The sequence below is a fragment of the Nyctereutes procyonoides genome, unplaced genomic scaffold (genome assembly GCF_905146905.1).
Source record: "Nyctereutes procyonoides isolate TBG_1078 unplaced genomic scaffold, NYPRO_anot_genome, whole genome shotgun sequence".
NCBI lineage: Eukaryota > Metazoa > Chordata > Mammalia > Carnivora > Canidae > Nyctereutes > Nyctereutes procyonoides.
In genome coordinates, this window is record NW_026575119.1 from 3,116,681 (window position 1) to 3,137,388 (window position 20,708).

General features: G+C 35.2%; 1 protein-coding gene across 7 annotated transcripts in view; it reads right to left on the reverse strand.

The window, feature by feature from the left end:
* The window catches only part of WAC (WW domain containing adaptor with coiled-coil), an 82,350-nt gene that overhangs the window by 26,999 nt on the left and 34,643 nt on the right, over positions 1-20,708 (reverse strand). For all 7 annotated transcript variants that reach the window (XM_055334511.1, XM_055334514.1, XM_055334509.1 and 4 more), the window contains exons 4-6: positions 8,322-8,428; positions 1,350-1,465; positions 682-794 (exon numbers count right to left, since the gene is read on the reverse strand). In XM_055334511.1, coding sequence (XP_055190486.1) covers positions 682-794; positions 1,350-1,465; positions 8,322-8,428 — 336 coding nt within the window. The remainder of the gene's footprint in view (positions 1-681; positions 795-1,349; positions 1,466-8,321; positions 8,429-20,708) is intronic.

Here is a 20,708-nt window from a genome sequence, read left to right on the forward strand (position 1 = left end):
TCTATTCTGGGCAAAAGGAAGCCACTGGGAATAGAGGACCTTTAGTAAAAGCTTCAAATTCAAATTTAATTTGAATTAAGAAATAAATGCATATTACTCATATTGTCCCACTTAGACAAAATGTGACCTCAAAAAACTTTAAGGTATGCTCACAGTATAGAGATGCTATATTCACATCTATGATGATGTAATCAGTTCCCAGCTAAAAGGTAAAAAAGTTTCTCACTGATAAACACAAAACACCAAGAGACACTTTAATGTTACCATCTGTGTGTGGCTACAATTCAATTATTAGATTCAAACATTCAATGAGTTTTGGAAGAGGTTTCACTGTCCAGTTTAACAGGACACAATTCAGCAAAGGGGGGAAAAAACCCAAACAACTCCTGTTTTAAGAGTCAATCAACAATATGAGATTTTGTTTTCCACCAATTCAACTGCATCATAGCCAGTATGAGTAGTGATGAATAACATACGTGTACTAATCCTCCATGAACTCTTTTCCTTTTCAGGAAACAAAATGGTGGAGGTTAGGAAGACAGATCTAACATAAAAGAAACTATACATTTATATTATTTTAGTTTACATATGTAAACAGCTATGTATATGGATATAAACATACAAACTATAGGAGTGAATTAAACATCATGTTGTTTCAAAGAAAAAAAAATTAATACTTACTTCCACTGGCAAACCCACTAGTGGCTGTTGCTTGCATCACCTCCCTTCTGTAATCCCTATCTTTTGGGAAGCTGTTAACCGCCATCTTGTTTGCTTCTTTTTGTCTCTGTTCTCTAAAAATAAAACATAGATAAACTCATAAAAATTACATCAAGTACAATGAGTTTACATATGACACTTCTGACCAAATGCTCAACAGAATGTTATATGGAAAATAAAAGAACTGAACATAGCCATAATATCAACTGGTATGGGAGATGAAACATAGCTAAGAGAACATTAATGTTTTTCAATGATGGCATTATAGCAATTGTTTATAACACCATTAAACCCTACAACCAAAACTCCCCAATATTAATTCTACACATATGAAGGAAACATTAATATATTTTAAATTATGAAAATGTTCATTATAAATAATAATATAGGTTGATATAAAATCTTAAATATACTGATGATTTACAAGGTCCTTGTGGACAGTGACTTATCCAAGTTTTTTCTTTTTTTTTTTTTAAGTAAAGAGAAATTATAGAAAACATAATGGGCTAACTATTGCAATTAAAGGGGGGAATGAGGAGTTTCACTAAGAAACCTAAGCTGAGAAAGTTCTAAGATGTTAAGCTGTAGTCTAGAATAAGAAGTATTTTTTAATGAGTAGGAGCAAATACCTTTCAAGCCACTCTTTTGGTTTTTCCCATTGTGAAACTTCTGTTCGACAATTGTAGTAGTATTTTTTCCCAGAAGAGCTAATATGCTCAGACCAGTCATCTGCAGAATCATAAGGCTTAAAAATACATTTTTAAAAATTAGAAAATATTAATACTATTTAACCACTTATTATGAAACTTAAACAGTCAATGGTTTTCAAAGCACATATAAGGAAAAAGACCATAAAAAAATGTACCCTGATATAAAATGTAATTGTGTGTGTGTATGTATGTAGATATCTATCTGTATCTCTTAGGAGACTTTAGTCTATGAAAACCTTCAAAAATAACAATGGAAAATCCGGTAAAATACGAAATTAAAACAGATTCATATACATTAGTTTATTAAGCACAGAATGAGAAATGCAAAATTAACATCTTGACTTTGGAAAAGCATTACCAAAGTTCCCCATTACATAATTTTAATTGCTGAAATCCTGTCACATGGCGGGGGCGGGGAGGTGGAGATTAGAAAACCCATACTTAACTGATTTCATGACATGATGGCGTATCAATTTTAAACTCATGCACAATAATACTCATGTATATTAGTAACCAAGAACAATTGGTCTGTATTCACTGTTACTTAGTGAAGAAAAAAAAACCCCACAGAATTTAAAAATAAAACTATAAACACAGAGCTAACTAAAAGCCATATATTTGCTTCACCTTCAAAATGCATGAGATTGGGCAAGCTAAACCTTGTCTCACATAATATATGAGGTCAGCAGCATCACTCATATCCCTGTAACAAAAACTAGCCTTTCAAAAACTCTCAGATACATTCTCTTTAGGTATTTTACAGGTACAGTAAAATTATAAAGAAATTAGAGAAATCTGAAAGGAGGGCCAATTTCCATGCTACTGATCTAAAAAGTGTAATATTTAAAGAAGTGCACTGGCCCCAGGAATCTGGAAGAATCCCAAATTACTTCTAGATTAATTTCTGGACTATTTCCTCAAAGGAGCTTTGAGATTAATGAAATGTTATACGTTGGTAGTCTACAATCCGGGTTCACCAGTGGACAGTGACACAATCTTAAAGCTTGAGGAAAAGAATGAACCTTCATGCCCTGCTGACTCAGCTTTAATTTTGCCAAGTAGGCAACAAGCCTAGAGATAGTCGTAAGAGTTATCCATACGTCATAAAACTAATTGGTGACAGAAAAAAGGGTATAAACAAGTTTCAGGATGCCCATTATTGCCACCAAATCAATACCAATTCTCAAAATGCTGCAATAATTTTAAGAAATGAAAAAATATTGCAGATTCTGTCACGCTTATGCTTTTGGGATTATGCCTCAAAATAATGAAGCTATTGGCAATCAGCCCTGTGCTCTCAAATAGGAAGTTAATTCTCAATCTTTCTAGTTTCCAAAGGTAGGCTACAACCAAGTTGCAGAAACCCAATCACAGAAGGCCAAGTTCTAAAAGCTCTTTTTTCACCACTTACTACTCCCTGTACCTAAATTATTATACAAACTGAATATTTTTTTTAAAGATTTTATTTACTTATGAGAGAGAGAGGCAGAGACATAGGCAGAAGGAGAAGCAGGCTCCATGCAGGGAGCCAACGTGGAACTCGATCCCGGGTCTCCAGGATCAGGCCTGGACTGAAGGTGGCGCTAAACCGCTGAGCCACCCAGGCTGTCCCAAACTGAATACTTCTATGCATGTATCTGGAAGACTTGGGTTGCTTGGAAGGTGGTTACATGAGATTGATTATGATAACTAGTCTGGTTGGAGAAGTAGATAAGATTTGAGACAGGTGGATGAGAGGACATCAGAGCAGGGCAGAGTGATTTACACCAGTGCTCTTCAAAGTGATGGTTTTGTGAATTGTTACCTGTTCTGCAGGGGATAAGGAGCATGCATCAAAAAAATATATATATATCAACATACTTTTTTCCTTGTCAAAGTCTCACTTTAAGAAAAAAAGGTTGTTTTTTTTTTCAGCTCAAGTAAATGGTATATTATTTAATGACAGTTAATTTACACCCAGGTTAACTCCAGGACAGTTAAAAGTTTACAGGCCAGAACCTTGAAGAATATGAATCTATGACACTGTGCGGATTCTGCCCACCAAATCTTCGCTCAGTATAACTTAATGTCTTACTTAACAAAATGTGTTTCAGCGTACAGCATTACAACAACATACCAGTAACTCTAGTTTATCTCCTCCACCCCACTTCCATACTAAAAAAAAAAAAAAAAAAAAAAAAAAAAAAGGTTGTGGAGGGGGGGACCTTTTAGTAATGGGAAATATTTAAATACTGTTGTGCAATAGGTGTTATAATGCTTTTCTTCATTGTGTATTTTCAACCTTATTGAAGTATGATTGACAAAACTGGAAGATATTTAGTGTATGCTGTGATGATTTGACACTGTGAAAGGATTCCACCCATCTGGTTCATTAACACATCATCACCTAACAGATTTTATGAAAACATTTAAGTCTTCATCTCAGCAAATTTCAATTACACAATATAGTGTTACCAGTTACCATCACCATATTAAACATTAGATCTTAAAGTTGTTAAATTTGATTAAAAAAAAAAAAAGAGTATCTAAAATCAAGAACTAGGGATCCCCTGGGTGGCTCAGCAGTTTAACACCTGCCTTCGGTCCAGGGCGTGATCTTGCTTCTCCCTCTGCCTGTGTCTTTGCCCCCCGCCCCCAGGTGTCTCATGAATAAATAAATAAAATTTAAAAATTAAAAAAAAAAAAAAACACAAGCTAAGAACTAAACTCCAAAAAGGTATGCAAACACTTCAAATTTGCTGACTTAGGCTTGATATACTAAGGCAGGAGTTTTCCTCGTGTTGTCCAGGAACCCTTGAGGGACCCCAAAATTATTTCAAAAGATCAAAACTATTTTCATAATAACACTAATATGATGGTCTTTTTCTTCCTCATTCTACCACAAAAACAGTGGAGTTTTCCCAGATGCTGTAGAAAAATGTTATCACGAAAGATTGAATGCAGAGCACATCTGAAGTTTCTTCTTAAGAGAGGCATTAAAGAGATACTCAAGATCTTTTTTAATTTTATAATTATTTTTCATAAAAACATTACATAAGCTAACATTAAAGGGTTTACAATCAACTGATTTTAGAATTATTTTTCATATTTATCAAGTTTTTTAAATAAAGATTTTGAGTTGGGGGACACGGCGGGCACTCTTAAGCAAGGGTGAGGAGTGGCGGGAGAAGCAGGTTCCCCACTGAACAGTGAGTATGACATTGAGCTCTATGCCAGGACCCTAGGATCCTGACCTGAGCCTATGGCAGATGTTTGATTGAGTCACCCAAGTGACTCATTTATCAAGCTTTAATTTTTAATATGGTAAATATTGGTAGAAGATAAACAACAGCTCTCAGTTTTCATGACTGAAGAGACAGAGGTCTTGAGACCAAAAGGGATGAAAAGGACTGCTCTGAAAGAATGTACTAAACAAATAAAGAGGCACCCATCTGCTCTCCTTCAATCCAAAATGTCTTTTAACCATGTTTTTCTCTCTTAAAAAAGTGATATCCCTTTCTGCACTCTCCCTTAAAATACAGAATCCTACTACTTCTTCCCCAAGTGAAAAGATGGAAAAGAAATAGTTAATCCTAGAAATTAACTGATGAATTGTTAATAAGGAATGGTTCAATGAATAACATCTACAACATCAAGGAAAGGCATTTACATAACAAAGAAATTCATGGGGTCCTAAGAGTTTTCTGATAAATTTATATATTTAAAAAAATTAAGTAGAATATCTTCAGGCAAAAACTAGTTACAGAAAGTAGACCTTGAGAGCCTCAATTTGAAAAGCTCCAAAAAATGCAGAAGATATTTAAGGGATAACAAGTAGTGCTGGAATATAAATGCAAAGTCATCTGTGATTGAATTTAAAGAACTTCCCAGCAAATCAAAATTGGTAGATATGTAGAAGGGAAGATATCAATTAAGTCTTTAAATGTGAATAATTTTTTTTTCTAAATGAAGCAATTCGGAGGCGTCTTAAAAATCACAAATATACATAACTAATCTAAAACAAGCTACATGTGATCTGTAAGTCTTATTATGATTTATATTAGGAAGGAAGAGGCATTCAAAAAAGTTTTTCCTAAATAGTTTATCATAGGCTAGGTTCGGTGTTAAATCACAATAAATGTTCATCACAGGACTTAGGGAACTACATGTGAGTATCTTAATCTAATACTGAAAAAATAAGGTTAACTTCTACTAGACCATCAACGTTTGATACATATAAATCATTCATACAACCAAATGTCTATGTAGATAACTAGATAATATTGTTACTGATTTTCAAAGTTGGATTTAAAGTCTGAAAACTTCAAAGAGAAAAAAGAACTATTTTTTTAAAAAAGTTATTCCATAACTTCTTAAACCTAGGTTAAAATATCTTGTAATGTCTTGACCTACGTTATTCATCTGTTATTTTATTCTTTCTTTATGAAAATATTAGATAAAAACTAATTTTATGTTTTAAAATTTTTACTCAAAAACTTCCATTAGAAGTGATTTAAAGACAAAGTGAGTTTACAGTAACCTGCAGAAAGATTCAAAAGCTAACATCTCAGATAAGATTAAATTTGTAGTTTATAAATAATTTATGTGTTATGCTCACAGCACTGGGTGCATTATAACGAAAAAGACCATTACTCGGAGATTATATACCTATACTTGAAATTTATAGAAAGGGAAATCCTGATTCTGAAAACACGTAACACTTAATCCATTCAGGTAACAGTCTTCAGCTTCCACCCATAAAATGAAATCCCCTGACACGGTTTATGATTTGGGTCCATCAAGCTTACACGCCCATTATTTATTCTTTCTGATTTCACTACATTTAGCCTATGTCTTAGAAATCAAAACAAGCAGAATTAGTTTTCTCTGAATTATGATTTTTTTAAAGCCAAAACAATGTCCAAGTGGCCTGCCACTTAACTATCAGCAAAGAAATACCTAATTGAAATTGTAATGATAAATGGCACTTTAGTGTTTGTTACTTTGCAAATTAATGAGGCCACTTTCCACAAAATTAGATTCATTCTAAAATCCTGAATCTATACTTTATTGGAAATAACTCATTACAAGTAGTTTGATGACAACAACTATTCAGGTTTATTAAGCTGCTGTCTCAGCCTCAACACCACCCCCTTCTCTACTGTGATGCTACTAGGACTGAGATACTGCAAATAACGCTGTTTAGTCAGCTAGCTTCCTGTTAGATTCTGCTCATAGGAGGCATTGGAGTTCACACTGAAAGGCAGGACAAGGAGACACCTAGCAGCCACAGCTCCAGTTTCCAGTTCTCTGTTACCTGACCCAAGCCAGAACCAGCTTCATCACACCGCTTGCAGGTACTATATCACCAGTTCTGCAGGGCCCCTCCTTTAAGCCATTAGGTTCTAATAACTACATCCTTTTCCTACCATACTTCAGCTCTCAGGGTAAATACTATACACTGTATGTGTGTTACCTCAGTGTTCCTTTTTGGTTTCTCCACTCCTCAATAACAGGCAGTATGTGCTTAACCAATCCTGTATGTAAAATTTTCTGTGTTGTCAAATTTTCTGTGCTAAAATAACTAACATGTTTTGTTTTCCTACTTAGACTCTGTTACAGTATTTAAAACTATTAAATTTACCTTCATGAAAATGCTATCATTTATATGTTTTGAATTTCTTTGGAAATGTACTACCCACACGGTTTCAAGAAGGGATAAGAAATAATCAGTCTCAAAGACCTTTCAAAGCTGATTAAGGTAGGATGATCACCCAAATATCCAAGGCAAAATCTGTTGGATTCAACCTACACTTCTATAGCCTTCTAGTTGTTCTTTCCTTTCTGTATTTTCCACGCTACCATCTGATTTTTAAATTCCAAGTACGAGGTTACTTTACCATTTATATTCTTCAATAGTTCTCCACTGCCTTTATATAAAATTCGTATTTCTTGGTAATATACAATTTTTTATGATCTAGCTCCCACTTATCTCTGTAATCTGAGCTCTTGCCATTCTTTCACACTTTCAAAATACGTGCAGTTCTCCAAATATGCTATGCCATTTCACACTTCTATGTCTTTATAGATGCTGTTCCCTTTGCATACAACAAAATTCCAGACCTCTTCAACTGGCTGTTATATTCAATCTGCTGGGGAGTGTTACTGTACCCATACCTTCTTCTCATCCAAACTGCGTGTTACCCTTTTGAGTGCTCCCAAACCAACTTTAACATGCACTGTTTTAATTTCCACCACAGGTCCAAAAGTTCCTTTAAGATGGGCCACATTTTCTTACTACTATCTACAACCTAGCATATGCTGGGCAAATCGAAACGTTATTTTATTAAATGTTTGTTGAATTAATGCATGAAAAATTTTCATTTGAACCCTGACTTGAAAAATAAAAAATTCCAAGCTGAGTTACTTTAGTTTAGAAATATATAATATTCTTTTCATTCCCTTGAGGACAGAAATCTTTATATCACTAGTGTTTAGTCAGGTGTGTAATACACAAATGTTCTGAATAGTTGCTGAAAGTTTATATTGTAGTTAGAGAACGAGAACAAGCTCAAGGTAAACCACTTTAACTCAGAAGTTTCATAATCTACAGTTCTTTATATCTCAGGTATTGCAATGGCAAACCTTGCTTTATATAGGAAGTGATGAAATAATACAAATGGTATCTCCTGACTATTCTCAGTTCTAATACGATTAGCTCATTACCTCAAATACATTTTAAAAAACATCAATCCTGATTAAAATAGAAAAAAAAAAAGACATTAGATTTAACAAACTTGGTGGAGGAGTTTTTTTTTTTTTTTTTGAAGAGGGGAGGGTAATAAATTAAACATACACACATACACATGAAATGCCCCCTCAAAACAAAATTGGGCATGTTTATATACTTACTGTATCTGAAGTTTTGCTTGGATTATTGCTTGGATTAGAAGAATGTGAATTTGAACTATGAAGAGCACTGTGGTTGTGTGAATTTTCTTGTGGAGAGTAACTGGTCCCTTAAAAGAAATAAAGACCAAAGTGAATTATAAGTTGTATTTCATGTTTCATTTCAACTGGTTTCTATCCCTAAATCATCATTTTACTTAAGCATCTTGTATGTGCGTGTGTTTACAAACACGTATATGTACACACACACACAAATTTCTTACATATCAAGTATTTGTGAGCCTACTAAATATGTGGCTGAAAGAGCATATAGCTTACATGGCTGATAGCCTATGGAAAAATGTTTTGTATAATTAGATGAGCAAAATCTCATCAATATCATTTCTAACGACTTTTTCTTTAAATAAGAGTTTTATTACAGACACACAACATAAAGAAAAAAGGCACAAAAATTCACTGATATAGAAAAAGAACTAAAGTCATAAATATTCAATATGACTTTGCAATTATTTTTCAATTTCTTCAACAGCCTCTGCAACTTGATTTTTAAAGTTTTGCCAATTTTTCAACTAAAACAATATTGAGAGTTAAGTCTTCCAGAACGTACTACTCTCTTTCAAGACAATGAAGACAGTATCAAGCAACTCTAAGAATTGCTTAAAAGTACTTCATCAATTTTATGAATAATCCACACATTTCAAAGACCATCAGGGTGACAGTGTTTATTGTCTTAAGAAAAGCCAAAGTATAAAAATACAGACCTTCAAAACACTGATTAAGGATACAAAAATGTTCACAACAGATGTCTGATTGTTATGTATTTCAATTTCATTCCACATTTTTAGTTTTCATCAAAAAGGTACCATAATTCAATGTAAAAAAAAAAAAAAACCCACACTGGTAATGGTATGAAGGCTACATCCCAATGAGCAAAAAGTGGGGGAGAGTCACAGAAATGGTTGAATGGTCTAGCAATCAGTTACGGGTTCAAACTACAACAGTTATGAGCAGAAATGATTAAGAATTAACTATTTCAGGCAGCAAGGGAAGCTAAGTAGGTAAGAAAAGTGAACTAAGACAGAAGATAACTATGATGTTTCAGACATCCAAGTGGAAACGGTCAGCAGATCTACGTAGCACTAGGAATTAATAAGAAGTTGATCTGGAAGTCTCCTACAATAGAAGTGAAAGGTAGGGACTCTAACTTTGCCTTATACAATATCAACAAGCACTATGAGTTTGGAATGAAGAGTATGGCACAAAAACAGGCAATGGCCAACATCTAACCTTGGATAAGGGCCAGTTTGTAAGGGAACCTAGAAGCAGATTCAAAGACCTAAAAAAGCTAGTGATGTGACAAAAGACAGCAAAGGATTACTGAAAAACATGCTACAGTGTAGGTATAAACAGAGGCAATTTCTCAACAAGGCTACTGCTTGAGGACTTCTTTATCTACTTGTTTTAATCTTGCTGTATGACATGTGTTTATATAAAACACCCTAAACTTTAATACAGCAGGCAAAATATTCTTCAGTAAACATTGTAAGGATAAACACAATCAAAAAGAAAACAGTCAAGATAAACTCAGTGGGCAGAAAAGTTAACACAACAGGCCTAAGACTGCTATCCTTGGAAAAGCCTGCCTATTTGCACAGTTGGTTTTTGGCTGACAAGTGGGAAGCTAGATTTCTGGAGAGTTCCCACAAGAGCTAACAGTTGCTCACTGTGCCTAAGCTGTTTGTGCATACAATATGGGTTATGCTTAACATGCTTTCCTATTGGAAATCCAGATTTTTGGTACATGGTAGGTAGAGGTACCCATTTAACAAGCCAAATCCAATAAAAATCTTGGGTACTAAATCGCCAATAAGCCTCCTTTATAAGTCAACCTTTCACAAATATTGTCACAATTCATTCTTGAAGAAATCAAGTATGTCTTGCGTGACTCTACCAGGAGAAAACTCCTGGAAGCCTGCACCTGATTTCCTCCAGGCTTTGCTCTGCATAGCTTTTCCCTTAGTTGACTCTGCTTTGTATCTTTTCACAGTAATAAGTCAAAGCCATGATAATGACTAAAGACTGGGTCCTGGGACCCTCCTGGGGAAGGGGGAGAAATCACAAAACTCCAAAACACTCATACAAAGAAAAATTCTCACAAGTTTTTAAGAAAATCTTAAACATGGGGCACCTAGGTGACTCTGTGTTTGAGCATCTGCCTGTGGCTCAGGTCATCATCCCAGAGTCCTGGGATCAAGAAGCAAAGGCTTCTCCCTCTAACTATGTTTCTCTGCCTCTTGTGTCCTTCATTAATAAATAAATGTTGAAAAGAGAGAAAAGGAAATCTTAAACTGAGGCCAAAATTTGCACTTTTCAGATGTAACTTTTTTTTTTTTAAATCAGGTTTACAGGACAATACAGATAAGAAACAATAATATATACAAAGAATGTCATATTTATGCATCCTTAGTAGAGCTGAAATTCCCATAGAAACTTGAATATGTTGGCAATCATGAAGAAAAGGCCAATTTTATAGACTAAAATGAATCCTAGAATAATCCATTAAGCCTGGGTTAGATGCCCTGACATTTATTTGCATATATTCTTTTTAAGATTTTATTTATGTGACACACACACACACACACACACACACAGAGAGCGCATGCACAAGCAAGGGGAGCAGCAGAGGGAGACGGAGAAAGCAGACTCTCCACTGAGCAGGGGAGTTCCACGTCGGCCTCGATCCCAGGACTCAGGACCTCAGCTGAAGGCAGATGCATAACTGACTGACCCACCCAGGCAGCCCTGCATATATTAAGCAAGATGATCTATGCTTAAATCTATAAAATTGACAAGCACCCAATTAGTTAAGCTCTTACCTCTAAATAAACAGTGAATCGTCCATCAGTCTGACAGGTGGGATCAGACAGCTTTTGGCCTAGCCTATGTTTTTTTTTTTAGAGGGTTTAACAATGAAAAAAACACAAGTATCAAGGCACACTAGCCTAAGACTTTAGAGACAAGAGAAAACTGAATCAGCTGTTAAGAGGGAAGACATTTTCAGAGACAGGAGCTTTCTGACTTAGGGATTAGAGTCTACATCCTGTGAAATAGATTTTTCTAGACCATAGACCACTTAGCAAAAAAGAAGTGAGAAGCAAGATTAAGATATAGATATTTTAGTAAGGGGCTAAGAATAAACTGACGTTAATAGGATCCAAAACTAAGTAAAAAAGGTTTTATAGAAAGCATGGTATGGTATAGCAGGCAATAAATCTTTAGATTCCAGCCAGAAGGATGTGCTTAAGAACTGAATGCAGCGCCGATTTGCCCCTACATAACAGGAGCATACTGTTATGTCTAACTCTCCTTAAAAACAGCAATTTATATTATCTTCCAATGTATTTGGGAGGGGGGGGTAATTTCACTTGAGCCTTTTAATTTTTCCACATAGTTCTTTCCAAACTGAAGTAATACACAAGTAGAAAAGCAGAGTGATTATAAACACCCTACCCAGCATCAGAGCAATGATGGTGGTGGTTATGATTTTCCAAAACTGCATTTTCCATACCTATATACAAAGTGCTACAACACAAAATTTCTTTAAAATATTTTATCTTGGGACGCCTGGGTGGCTCAGCAGTTGAGTGTCTCTGCCTTCAGCTCAGACCCCCCTGGATCCTGGGATCTAGTCCCACATTGGGTTCCCTGCAGGGAGCCTGCTTCTCCCTCTGCCTGTGTCTCTGCCTCTCTCATGAATAAACAAAATCTTAAAAAAAAAAAAACTTTTATCTTAAAAGTCCACATGAATTTTTGTTATCCTGCCCTACAATGAAGTTTGTATGTTTTAGGACAAGAAGGTTTTTTCTTTTTTTTTTTTAAGTAGTATGGTGCACCTAAGCCTAAGATTGAGAAAAAAAAAAAAAAAAAAAACATGTGGATTTGTGGTTGGCAATATATCCAAAGAAGAATAGAGCCATGCATAAAACTTGGAAGTCAGAATTTTAGTATTAAATTGGTGATTATTCAAGTGCACAAAGGAAGATAATATATATACTAGTAAAAGATAGTCTCATAGATGCTATTTGGCTCAAGAGAGTAGTAGAAGCAAAAGCTGTTTATGTGGTCTGGTGCCCTTTATGCTCTCTACAAATTACCAAAAAGGGGGCTCAGTACTTAAAAAAAAAAAAAAATCTCTTTGAGGAAAGGTATTTATGGATAAGTGGGAGAAAAATGATTTTAAATGATACTTTAAGAAATTAAAGTTAGCATTAATGAAGCAAGTCTTATAAAATTTCAAAGAAATGGATACTATTGAGATTTTGAGTTTGGGGGCAGGGTTATAATACATTTATGCCTGAGCAAGGTTCTTTCATCCAGTGCTTAACCAAAGGCAAATATGAAATGGAGGTGTATTAACTCGATTGGATGCTAATAATGTCAGACTAGAATCCAAAGATCAGCAAATTGCAACATGCTTGGTGCGTGTTTGCATTATTAAAGTTTTATCAGAACACAGCGACAGTCAAGCATTTAAGTATTACCTGTGGCTATTTTTTTTTAAAGATTTTATTTATTTATTAATGAGAAACACAGAGAGGCAGAGACACAGATAGAGAGAGAAGCAAGTCTCCTTAAGGGGAGCCTGATGTGGGACTTGATCCTGAGGCTCTGGGACCATGCCCTGAGCTGAAGGCAGACACTCAACAGTCCCTACTTTTTTCTCTTTTAATTGTGACAATGATTGTGGGACCTACAGGACTAAAATATTATTCAGCCTTTTAAGAAAAATTGTGCCAACTCCTAGATTAAACATTAATTTAAGATAAATAATATAACATACTGCAAGATACTGACCTTTTTCCCTGACAGAATCTTCAATATTTAAAAGCCAGGATAATCCCTACTTGGCATCCTCTGTAACTTCAGAAGCTAAATCTTAAGGGTGAGAAGGCTAGAACCTCCACGCTGAGAAAGATGGAGCCCTAGGAGAGTACTCTGGGAAATGGGTCAAAATATGTAGCAATATGTACCTGTCTCAGCTAGAAATTAAGCAATTACATTGTACTTCCATTTAGAAAAGGAACTTGGATATTAGAGGAAAAACAGAAGATATATATATATTTTAAGATTTTGTTTTACTTACTTATTAGAGAGACAGAGAGAGAGAGAGAAAGAGAGAGAGAGAGGCAGAGACACAGGCAGAGGGAGAAACAGGCTCCATGCAAGGAGCCCGACGTGGGACTCAATCCAGGGTCTCCAGTATCAGGCCCTGGGCCAAAGGCAGCACTAAACCGCAGAGCCACCGGGGCTGCCCCAGGAACATATATTTCTATATGAGCAAACAAGGCTCGGAAATGCAACCAGCTTTTCAAAAAGTGAAACAACAGTTTTCATTCTATTTAGAAGTAAATACTATGGCATTTTTGTGTTATTCAGAACATGACAATCACTAGACTTCACTACCACATCCTCAGAGTTGGAGATTAAGTCTTAATGCCATCTACAAATAAAACTGGAAAGAATGTGTAAGGTATACCTAGAATACTAAGTGAAAGATTTCAAGGACATCTGTCACCCTAAACTGCTATTCAAACTAATAAAAACAGATAGTAGTTAAGACTGAATAAAGTTCAGCAGTGGATCTCAAATTCCAGTATATTAAAGTATAGATTTCAAGGTTGCATCTCACAGAGATTTTGATTCGCAGTATATGGGATGGGACCCCCAAGGTGTGAATTTTTAATAAGATGGTTTTGATGTGGTTAGTATGTGGGCCACACTTTATTTTAAATGCTCTACTGTCTTCTGCAGTCTTTGGTCTTCCACTCATTAGTTCAAAACAAGAGACCACAAACAATTAAAAATAAGGAGATTTTAGAAAGAAAAACCACATCTATAATGAGTATTTTTACTATAACATGTTTTCTGACAAACCTTAAATTCTGCAAAATCACACTAAAACCAAGTCTTATGGAAAAAACAGAGTAGGAGAAAATCACTCCAAACTATGCAACTTTATTATAACCAGAGCTTTAACAAAAACTTGAACAGCACAGGCAAGCAGCTCAGCATGGTTATAAATTGTTTCAGGAGATACTAAAAACGCCAAAAAAAAAAAAAAAAAACCATTAGGGTAGAAATGAGGCTTGCTGAGGCTAAGAACACAAAAGTAAAGTTCTGAGCATTGTGGCTATCGTTAAAATGGACAGATAAGTGTAACTTGCCACAGACAAAGCCATGCAAGGCTGGGAGAGCAGAACTGAATTTTCTTTAGAGATCTTGCCTGTGCAGCAGCTGGAGGAGAGCTTTTTCTTTTCTATTTGAAGGTTATAACCCTACTCCTGCTATTCTGATTCTCCTTGCCTAAAAAAAAAATTGCACATATGAACCAACACAACTTCAGTTTATTGATGTCATTATCCAACTTACTAATTGTACATGAGCTAAATGGTGGTGGAAAAGCAAAATGTAGCTAACTAGACTATATGTCTCCTGGTGAAAGTGGAAAGGATTAAGATAATGTGTCAACAATAGACTTTCATTTGACAGTGCCCTATAGTTGAATTACTCCCTCTAGGGTTGGTGTTATCCAAGTGATAGCCATTAGGCCACATATAGCTACTAAGTACCTGAAATGTGGCTAATCTAAATTGAAATTTGCTGCATATGTAAAACACACACTGGATTCAAAGACTTAATACAAAAATAATGTAAAATAACAGCATATTAAAATTTTAAATGGATTACATGATGCACTATTTTCAACATATTAGATTAAATGGTATATATAATTAAAGTTCACTCCAGACACTGGCTAGTAGAAAATTTTAAATTGCATACATAGCTCACTGGACAGCACTGCTCCAGATGAAGTTGCCCATTGTCACCTTCACCTAATTAGCTGAGCCTAGAACCTAATTCTGCTTAACACAATATGCTACATTTTTTTAGGACTATAACGGCTGTGAAAATTGTACTGTAGAGTACTTAGTTTTGTTTCAAACTTTTACCAAGATGTTTATCACTTGGAAAAATTTCATCACCAACAATAATGCCATACAATACATCTGCACTTTTATCTGTCATGAACACATAGTAACAAGGAGATTCCTTTGTTAACAGACTAAGGACCAAAAATTAATAAACTAACAGAGATAAATCAAAGATGTAGCTTTCACTGAAAAAACTACTGCTGGGGCACCGTGGGTGGCTCCATCCCTTAAGTGTCTAACTGTGATTTTTCAGCTCAGGTCATGATCTCAAGCCCCGCCATCCGGCTCAGTTCTCAGCAAGGCGTGTGCTAGACATTCTCTCCCTCTGCCCTCCTACCCTGGGGCTCACATAAATGCATTCTTTCTCTCTTAAATAAATAAATCTATAAAAAAAAGAAAAAGAAAAAAAAACAGCACTATCCTTTACCCTTTATCCCAAATGAATATGCACATATCTTTTTTGCACAGTGATACAAACTACTTTGTACAAAGTATGTATTACATACTTCCTTTGGAACAACCCATATCTTTCCTACTCTGGTATGTGTAGGTAACATTTATGTTTATCTACAAACTAGAAATTAAATTTATAAAAATACTTTAAGGGAAAGTACACATGCAAAAGAATAAGGCTAAGTTGGACTCTTCATACTATACACAAAAACTAATACAAAACGAATCACAGAGCTGAAACCCTAAGGCTCTTATAAGAAAATACAGGCTTATTTCATCACCAAATTTCAAGTGAAAAAAATATAAATTAGACTTCGTTGAAATTTAAGCTTTTCTTGCTTCAAAGGACATCATCAAGAAAGTGAGAAGTCAATCCAGAGCATAAAACAGATTCGCAAATCCTATTCAAAGGACTTTTATCTAGTTCTATTAGAAGGAACTCTTACAACTCAATAAAAGTAAACAGTACACTTTAAAAATGACTGAAAGATAACAAACATCTTTTCAAAGACAACATACAAATGACCAAAAAGCACATGAAAAGATGCTCATTAATATTAGCCATTAGGGATTTGACAATCAAACCTACAATACTACTCACAGCCATTTAGGTAGTTATAGTCAAAAGGACAGACTGTAACAAGTGTTGAGGATGTAGAGAGACCAAAACGCTCATACACACTGCTGTCGTGAATATAAAATATTCAGCTGCTTTGGGGAGATAGTCTGGCATTTCCTTAAAAGGTTAAACACATAGCCTTAAAAAGGTTAAAACACAGATTTACCATATGAACCAGTAATTCTACTTCTAGGTATATATCCAAGAGCAGTGAAAACATGTGCCCACACGTGTTCATGGTACATTACTCTTCATAGCCAAAGGATGGAAACAAGTCAAATGTCTGATTAACAAATATGTATTATTCAAAAATAAAAATGAACAAGTACTGTCACAAGATATGACATGGATGAACCCTAAAAATATTATGCTGAGTCCAATAAACCAGTCACAAAGGACAACATATTGTAGGATTCCACTTAAAAACATCCTCCACAGTAGGCCCATCTATAGAGATAGGAAAGAGATTGCCTAAGGCTGGGGGCAAAGTGAAAGCTATAGGGTTTCTTTTTGTGTGATCAAATTGTTCTAAAATTGATTGTGATGACAGTTGCACAACTGGGAATAATACATTAAAAACCACTGAATTGCAAACTTTAAATTGGTAAACTTTACGAGAGGTGAAGGACACATCAACAAAACTGTTAAAAAAAAAAAAGTACCATACATGTGACTTTGACTTGTCTAGCTTAGATTCCTATTTCATCATTTTTCAAACTCTAATCCTATGAAATGCTTTAAATAAAAAACTGTCACATGGTCATGTAAATCTGGAAAAAGTGGAGTATGATATTCTCTTATAGAAAATTTTAAAGGACCTAAGAATTACTGAAGTAAACAAACTTTAACCTGGAAAAAAAATAAAGAGAATTAAGTACTGACACATGACAAACATATATGAAATCATAAAAACACAATGTTAAGTCAAAGAGGCCAGTCACAAAGACCATATATAATCCATTTATATGAAATGTCCAATATACAGTCCATGCAGCATGAAGATGGAGGGAAAAAAAAGTCCAAAATAGAAAACTCTCATCAAGAGACATAGATGATCAGTGGTTGGGGAGTGAGCAGGGAAAAGAAATAGGGAGTGACTACTAATAGGTATAGTGCTTTTGGTGGGAGTGGGGGTGGTACGTAACTATACCTCAAGTTTTAAAAATAGACATTTGAAATGACCAGTGAGATAAACACTCAATCCTGTAACCTGGGACTTCAGTCCAGATTTTGCCTCTGCCTAATAATAAAAATGAAGGAGGTCACTTAACTTTTTTTTTTTTTACCCTCTACAACAGATTTCCCCTCAACCACCTCCTACCACGTGCCATTACCATTTCATATCACTATTTCCTTTAAGGCACAAATCATAATGTAAAATTATCCTGTTTGTCCATTTCTTATTGTCCCTCTATTCTACTACGAGAGAAAAACTCCTGGAACAGAGGGACTTTGCCTGTTATGTCATGGCTATAATCCCTGTGATTACAACAGTGCTTGGGTCTGTCAGTAGACTAAAATATAATGGGAAAAGTGCTTTTCCCAAAATCATGAAGTATTTAGAAGGAAAAAAAGCTGCATATTATAGCAGAGGTATCTCAAAGAAAACATGGGGTTTTCCCTTATAGGTAAGACATTTTTGATACTGCTCTTGAGTGTCTCTGTACACTGCACACAACATTATCTATCCAAAAATTTCCATCTGTCTGCTACTTAGTCATCCTGCCTGTGTTGAGGCAGTCAAGGTGGTTGCAGTTTTGTATATAGCTACTGGTCATCTACCATTGGACACTGTGTCTAGGTGTTCTCCAACTATGAAAGGGTTGTCTATTAAAGAGACAAAGTAAACACTGGCACACTGCCTAAGTCAATTTTATATGCATTATGTAGCAGATGCAAATGTTGCTTACTATAAGGTATTTTTAAAAATTAAAACAGAAGCTCAATAATTAGGAGAGGAGAAGCTCAATAGATCCTATTGGCTGATAACGTTTAACCGATGTATCAATTTTATGGCAACATTCTTTGGACAAATATTACATCCCTTTTCACTCTCCCTTCAATCCTATGTGGCCATTTTCTCACCAGATTCCTTGTCCAATCATAACCCTAGCCAGATTTAGATTATATAGGTTTATTTAGGAACGGTTTCAAACTTTCAAGTAAAAAGAAATTCCTATAATGTATCTGTTCCAGAAACAGATTCAGTCATAAAAGAAACAACTACAGGGGCACCTGTAGTGGCTTAGTTAATCATCTGCCTTTGGCTCAGGTCATAATTTCAGGGTCCTGGGATCGAGCCCCATGTCGGTCTCCCTGCTCATCAGGGAGTCTGCTTCTCCCTCTCCCCCTTGTGCTCTGTATCTCTCTCAAATGAAAAAAACAAAAAAACCCAAAACTATAAAGTCCTCACAAAGATAACAAGAACCACAGAGCAATACAGAATTAAGAGAATTTACAACTATATACATACCTCAGGCCAAGAATGCACAAAAGTTGAATACTGAGAGACTTGCATCAATACAAATCTTGAATGCTTATTTTTTAAAAAGATTTATTTATTTTAGAAAGAGCAGGCAAAGGAGAAGGGGGAGGGGCAGAAGGAAAGAGAATCTAAAGCAGACTCCCCACTGAAATCTTGACCTCAAAATCAAGAGTTGGACACCTAACTCACTGAACCACCCAGGTATCCTTGAATGCTAATTTTGAAAAGCAGATAGTGAGAAACATTTTGATAAAATTTAAGCAGACTTTTGACAGCAAATTACCATCTACAGGAATAAGTAGACGTTTCCTTATTCTGAAAAAGATGAACTTCAAAAAGGGATGAGCTTTACATAGTGATCATTTATCATAAACTAATACCCTTTAATACCAAGAACATCCCCAATCAAGTATTTTTCCTTTTTAACCACTCTTTTGGAAATGCCATAACTTACCTTTCTAGAATAAAGAACAGGTAATATTACACTCAGAATCTAGAAAAACTTCAAGAAAAAAAAACTCTAATCTCTTACTTAGGCTTTTTTCTACATGTACTTTTAATATTCAAAAGTAGAATCATACTACTTTAATGCGTGGATTTTCCTACTTAAAATTCAGAGCCATTTTCCCTCATCAATAAAAGTGGTTCTACTACATCATCATTTTTAATGGCAACATTATACATCACATTGCATGCATATACCATAATATGTAATCAAAGAAATGGTTACCATCTATCTAGGTGTTGGAATTTCCAACCCATATAAAAATGGAATCAGCAATATCTAACACGGCAAAGAACCATACAAGAGTCATCTTAAGAGACTACTTCCAGGGGTGTATAGGTGGTTCAGCTGTTTGGGTGTCTGCCTTCAGCTCAGGTCCTGGGATCAAGCCCCTCATTGGGCTTCCTGCTCAGTCGGGAGCCTGCTTCTCCCTCTCCCACTTCCCCTGCTTCCCCTCACTCTCTACGAAATTAATAAATAAAAAAATTTTTTTTAAAAAGAGACTACTTCCAAACTAATTTTAAAAGCCAGTGATACAAGGATTCATGTAGCACAAAAATATGGCAATAAAAATTACATTAAAAGCAGACTTCCAGAAAGATAACAGCATGAGCATGTTTCTGTATTTGCCCTCTGTAAAACCTATCCAAATTAGAGGGAAGAAAAGAAAATTTAATAAACCCAACAATGGAATAGTTACAACCCAATAAACTGGTATTGACAAATGGTTTAAGGAGAAAATTAAAATTCATACACAGTACAGAAAAATTACTAAAGACCAACACCCAATTCCTCTAAAGTCTAACGTTACGATGCATACTTTAAAAACTATGGCAGGCCGAAGAGCTGGGAGAGAAAGGTCACTTGGCCCATAGACTTTTTGGCCCAACTGAGCAGAGAACTACTTCAAACGGGAGGGAGGGCCCCACCATTCTAAACCTTTGCCTAGAGTCCAAGAGTGAGAGTTCATCACATACAGAAAAAACAATGAATGAATTGCCCTTTCCCACATTATTATCACTCTCCTCTTAATAGACACTCCTTACCCTTTTCTCTGATCTCTAGGCAGATTATAAACAACTAACTTCTAAGGATACGTTAATGTAGTGTCCAGGAGAATAAGAAACAGAATCAGAGAACTGAATCACTCTGCATATATACATTTGCATATATCTATATATACAGATGTACAGATATTCAAATTTACTCAACACAAGAACATACATAGAGAACACCCTACACAGGGCCTGTACAGAGACGAAAGTGATGGTATATTAACATTAATATGGTGAAGAAAATAATTTGAAAGAAGTATCAGGAAGCCGATAATTTTTAG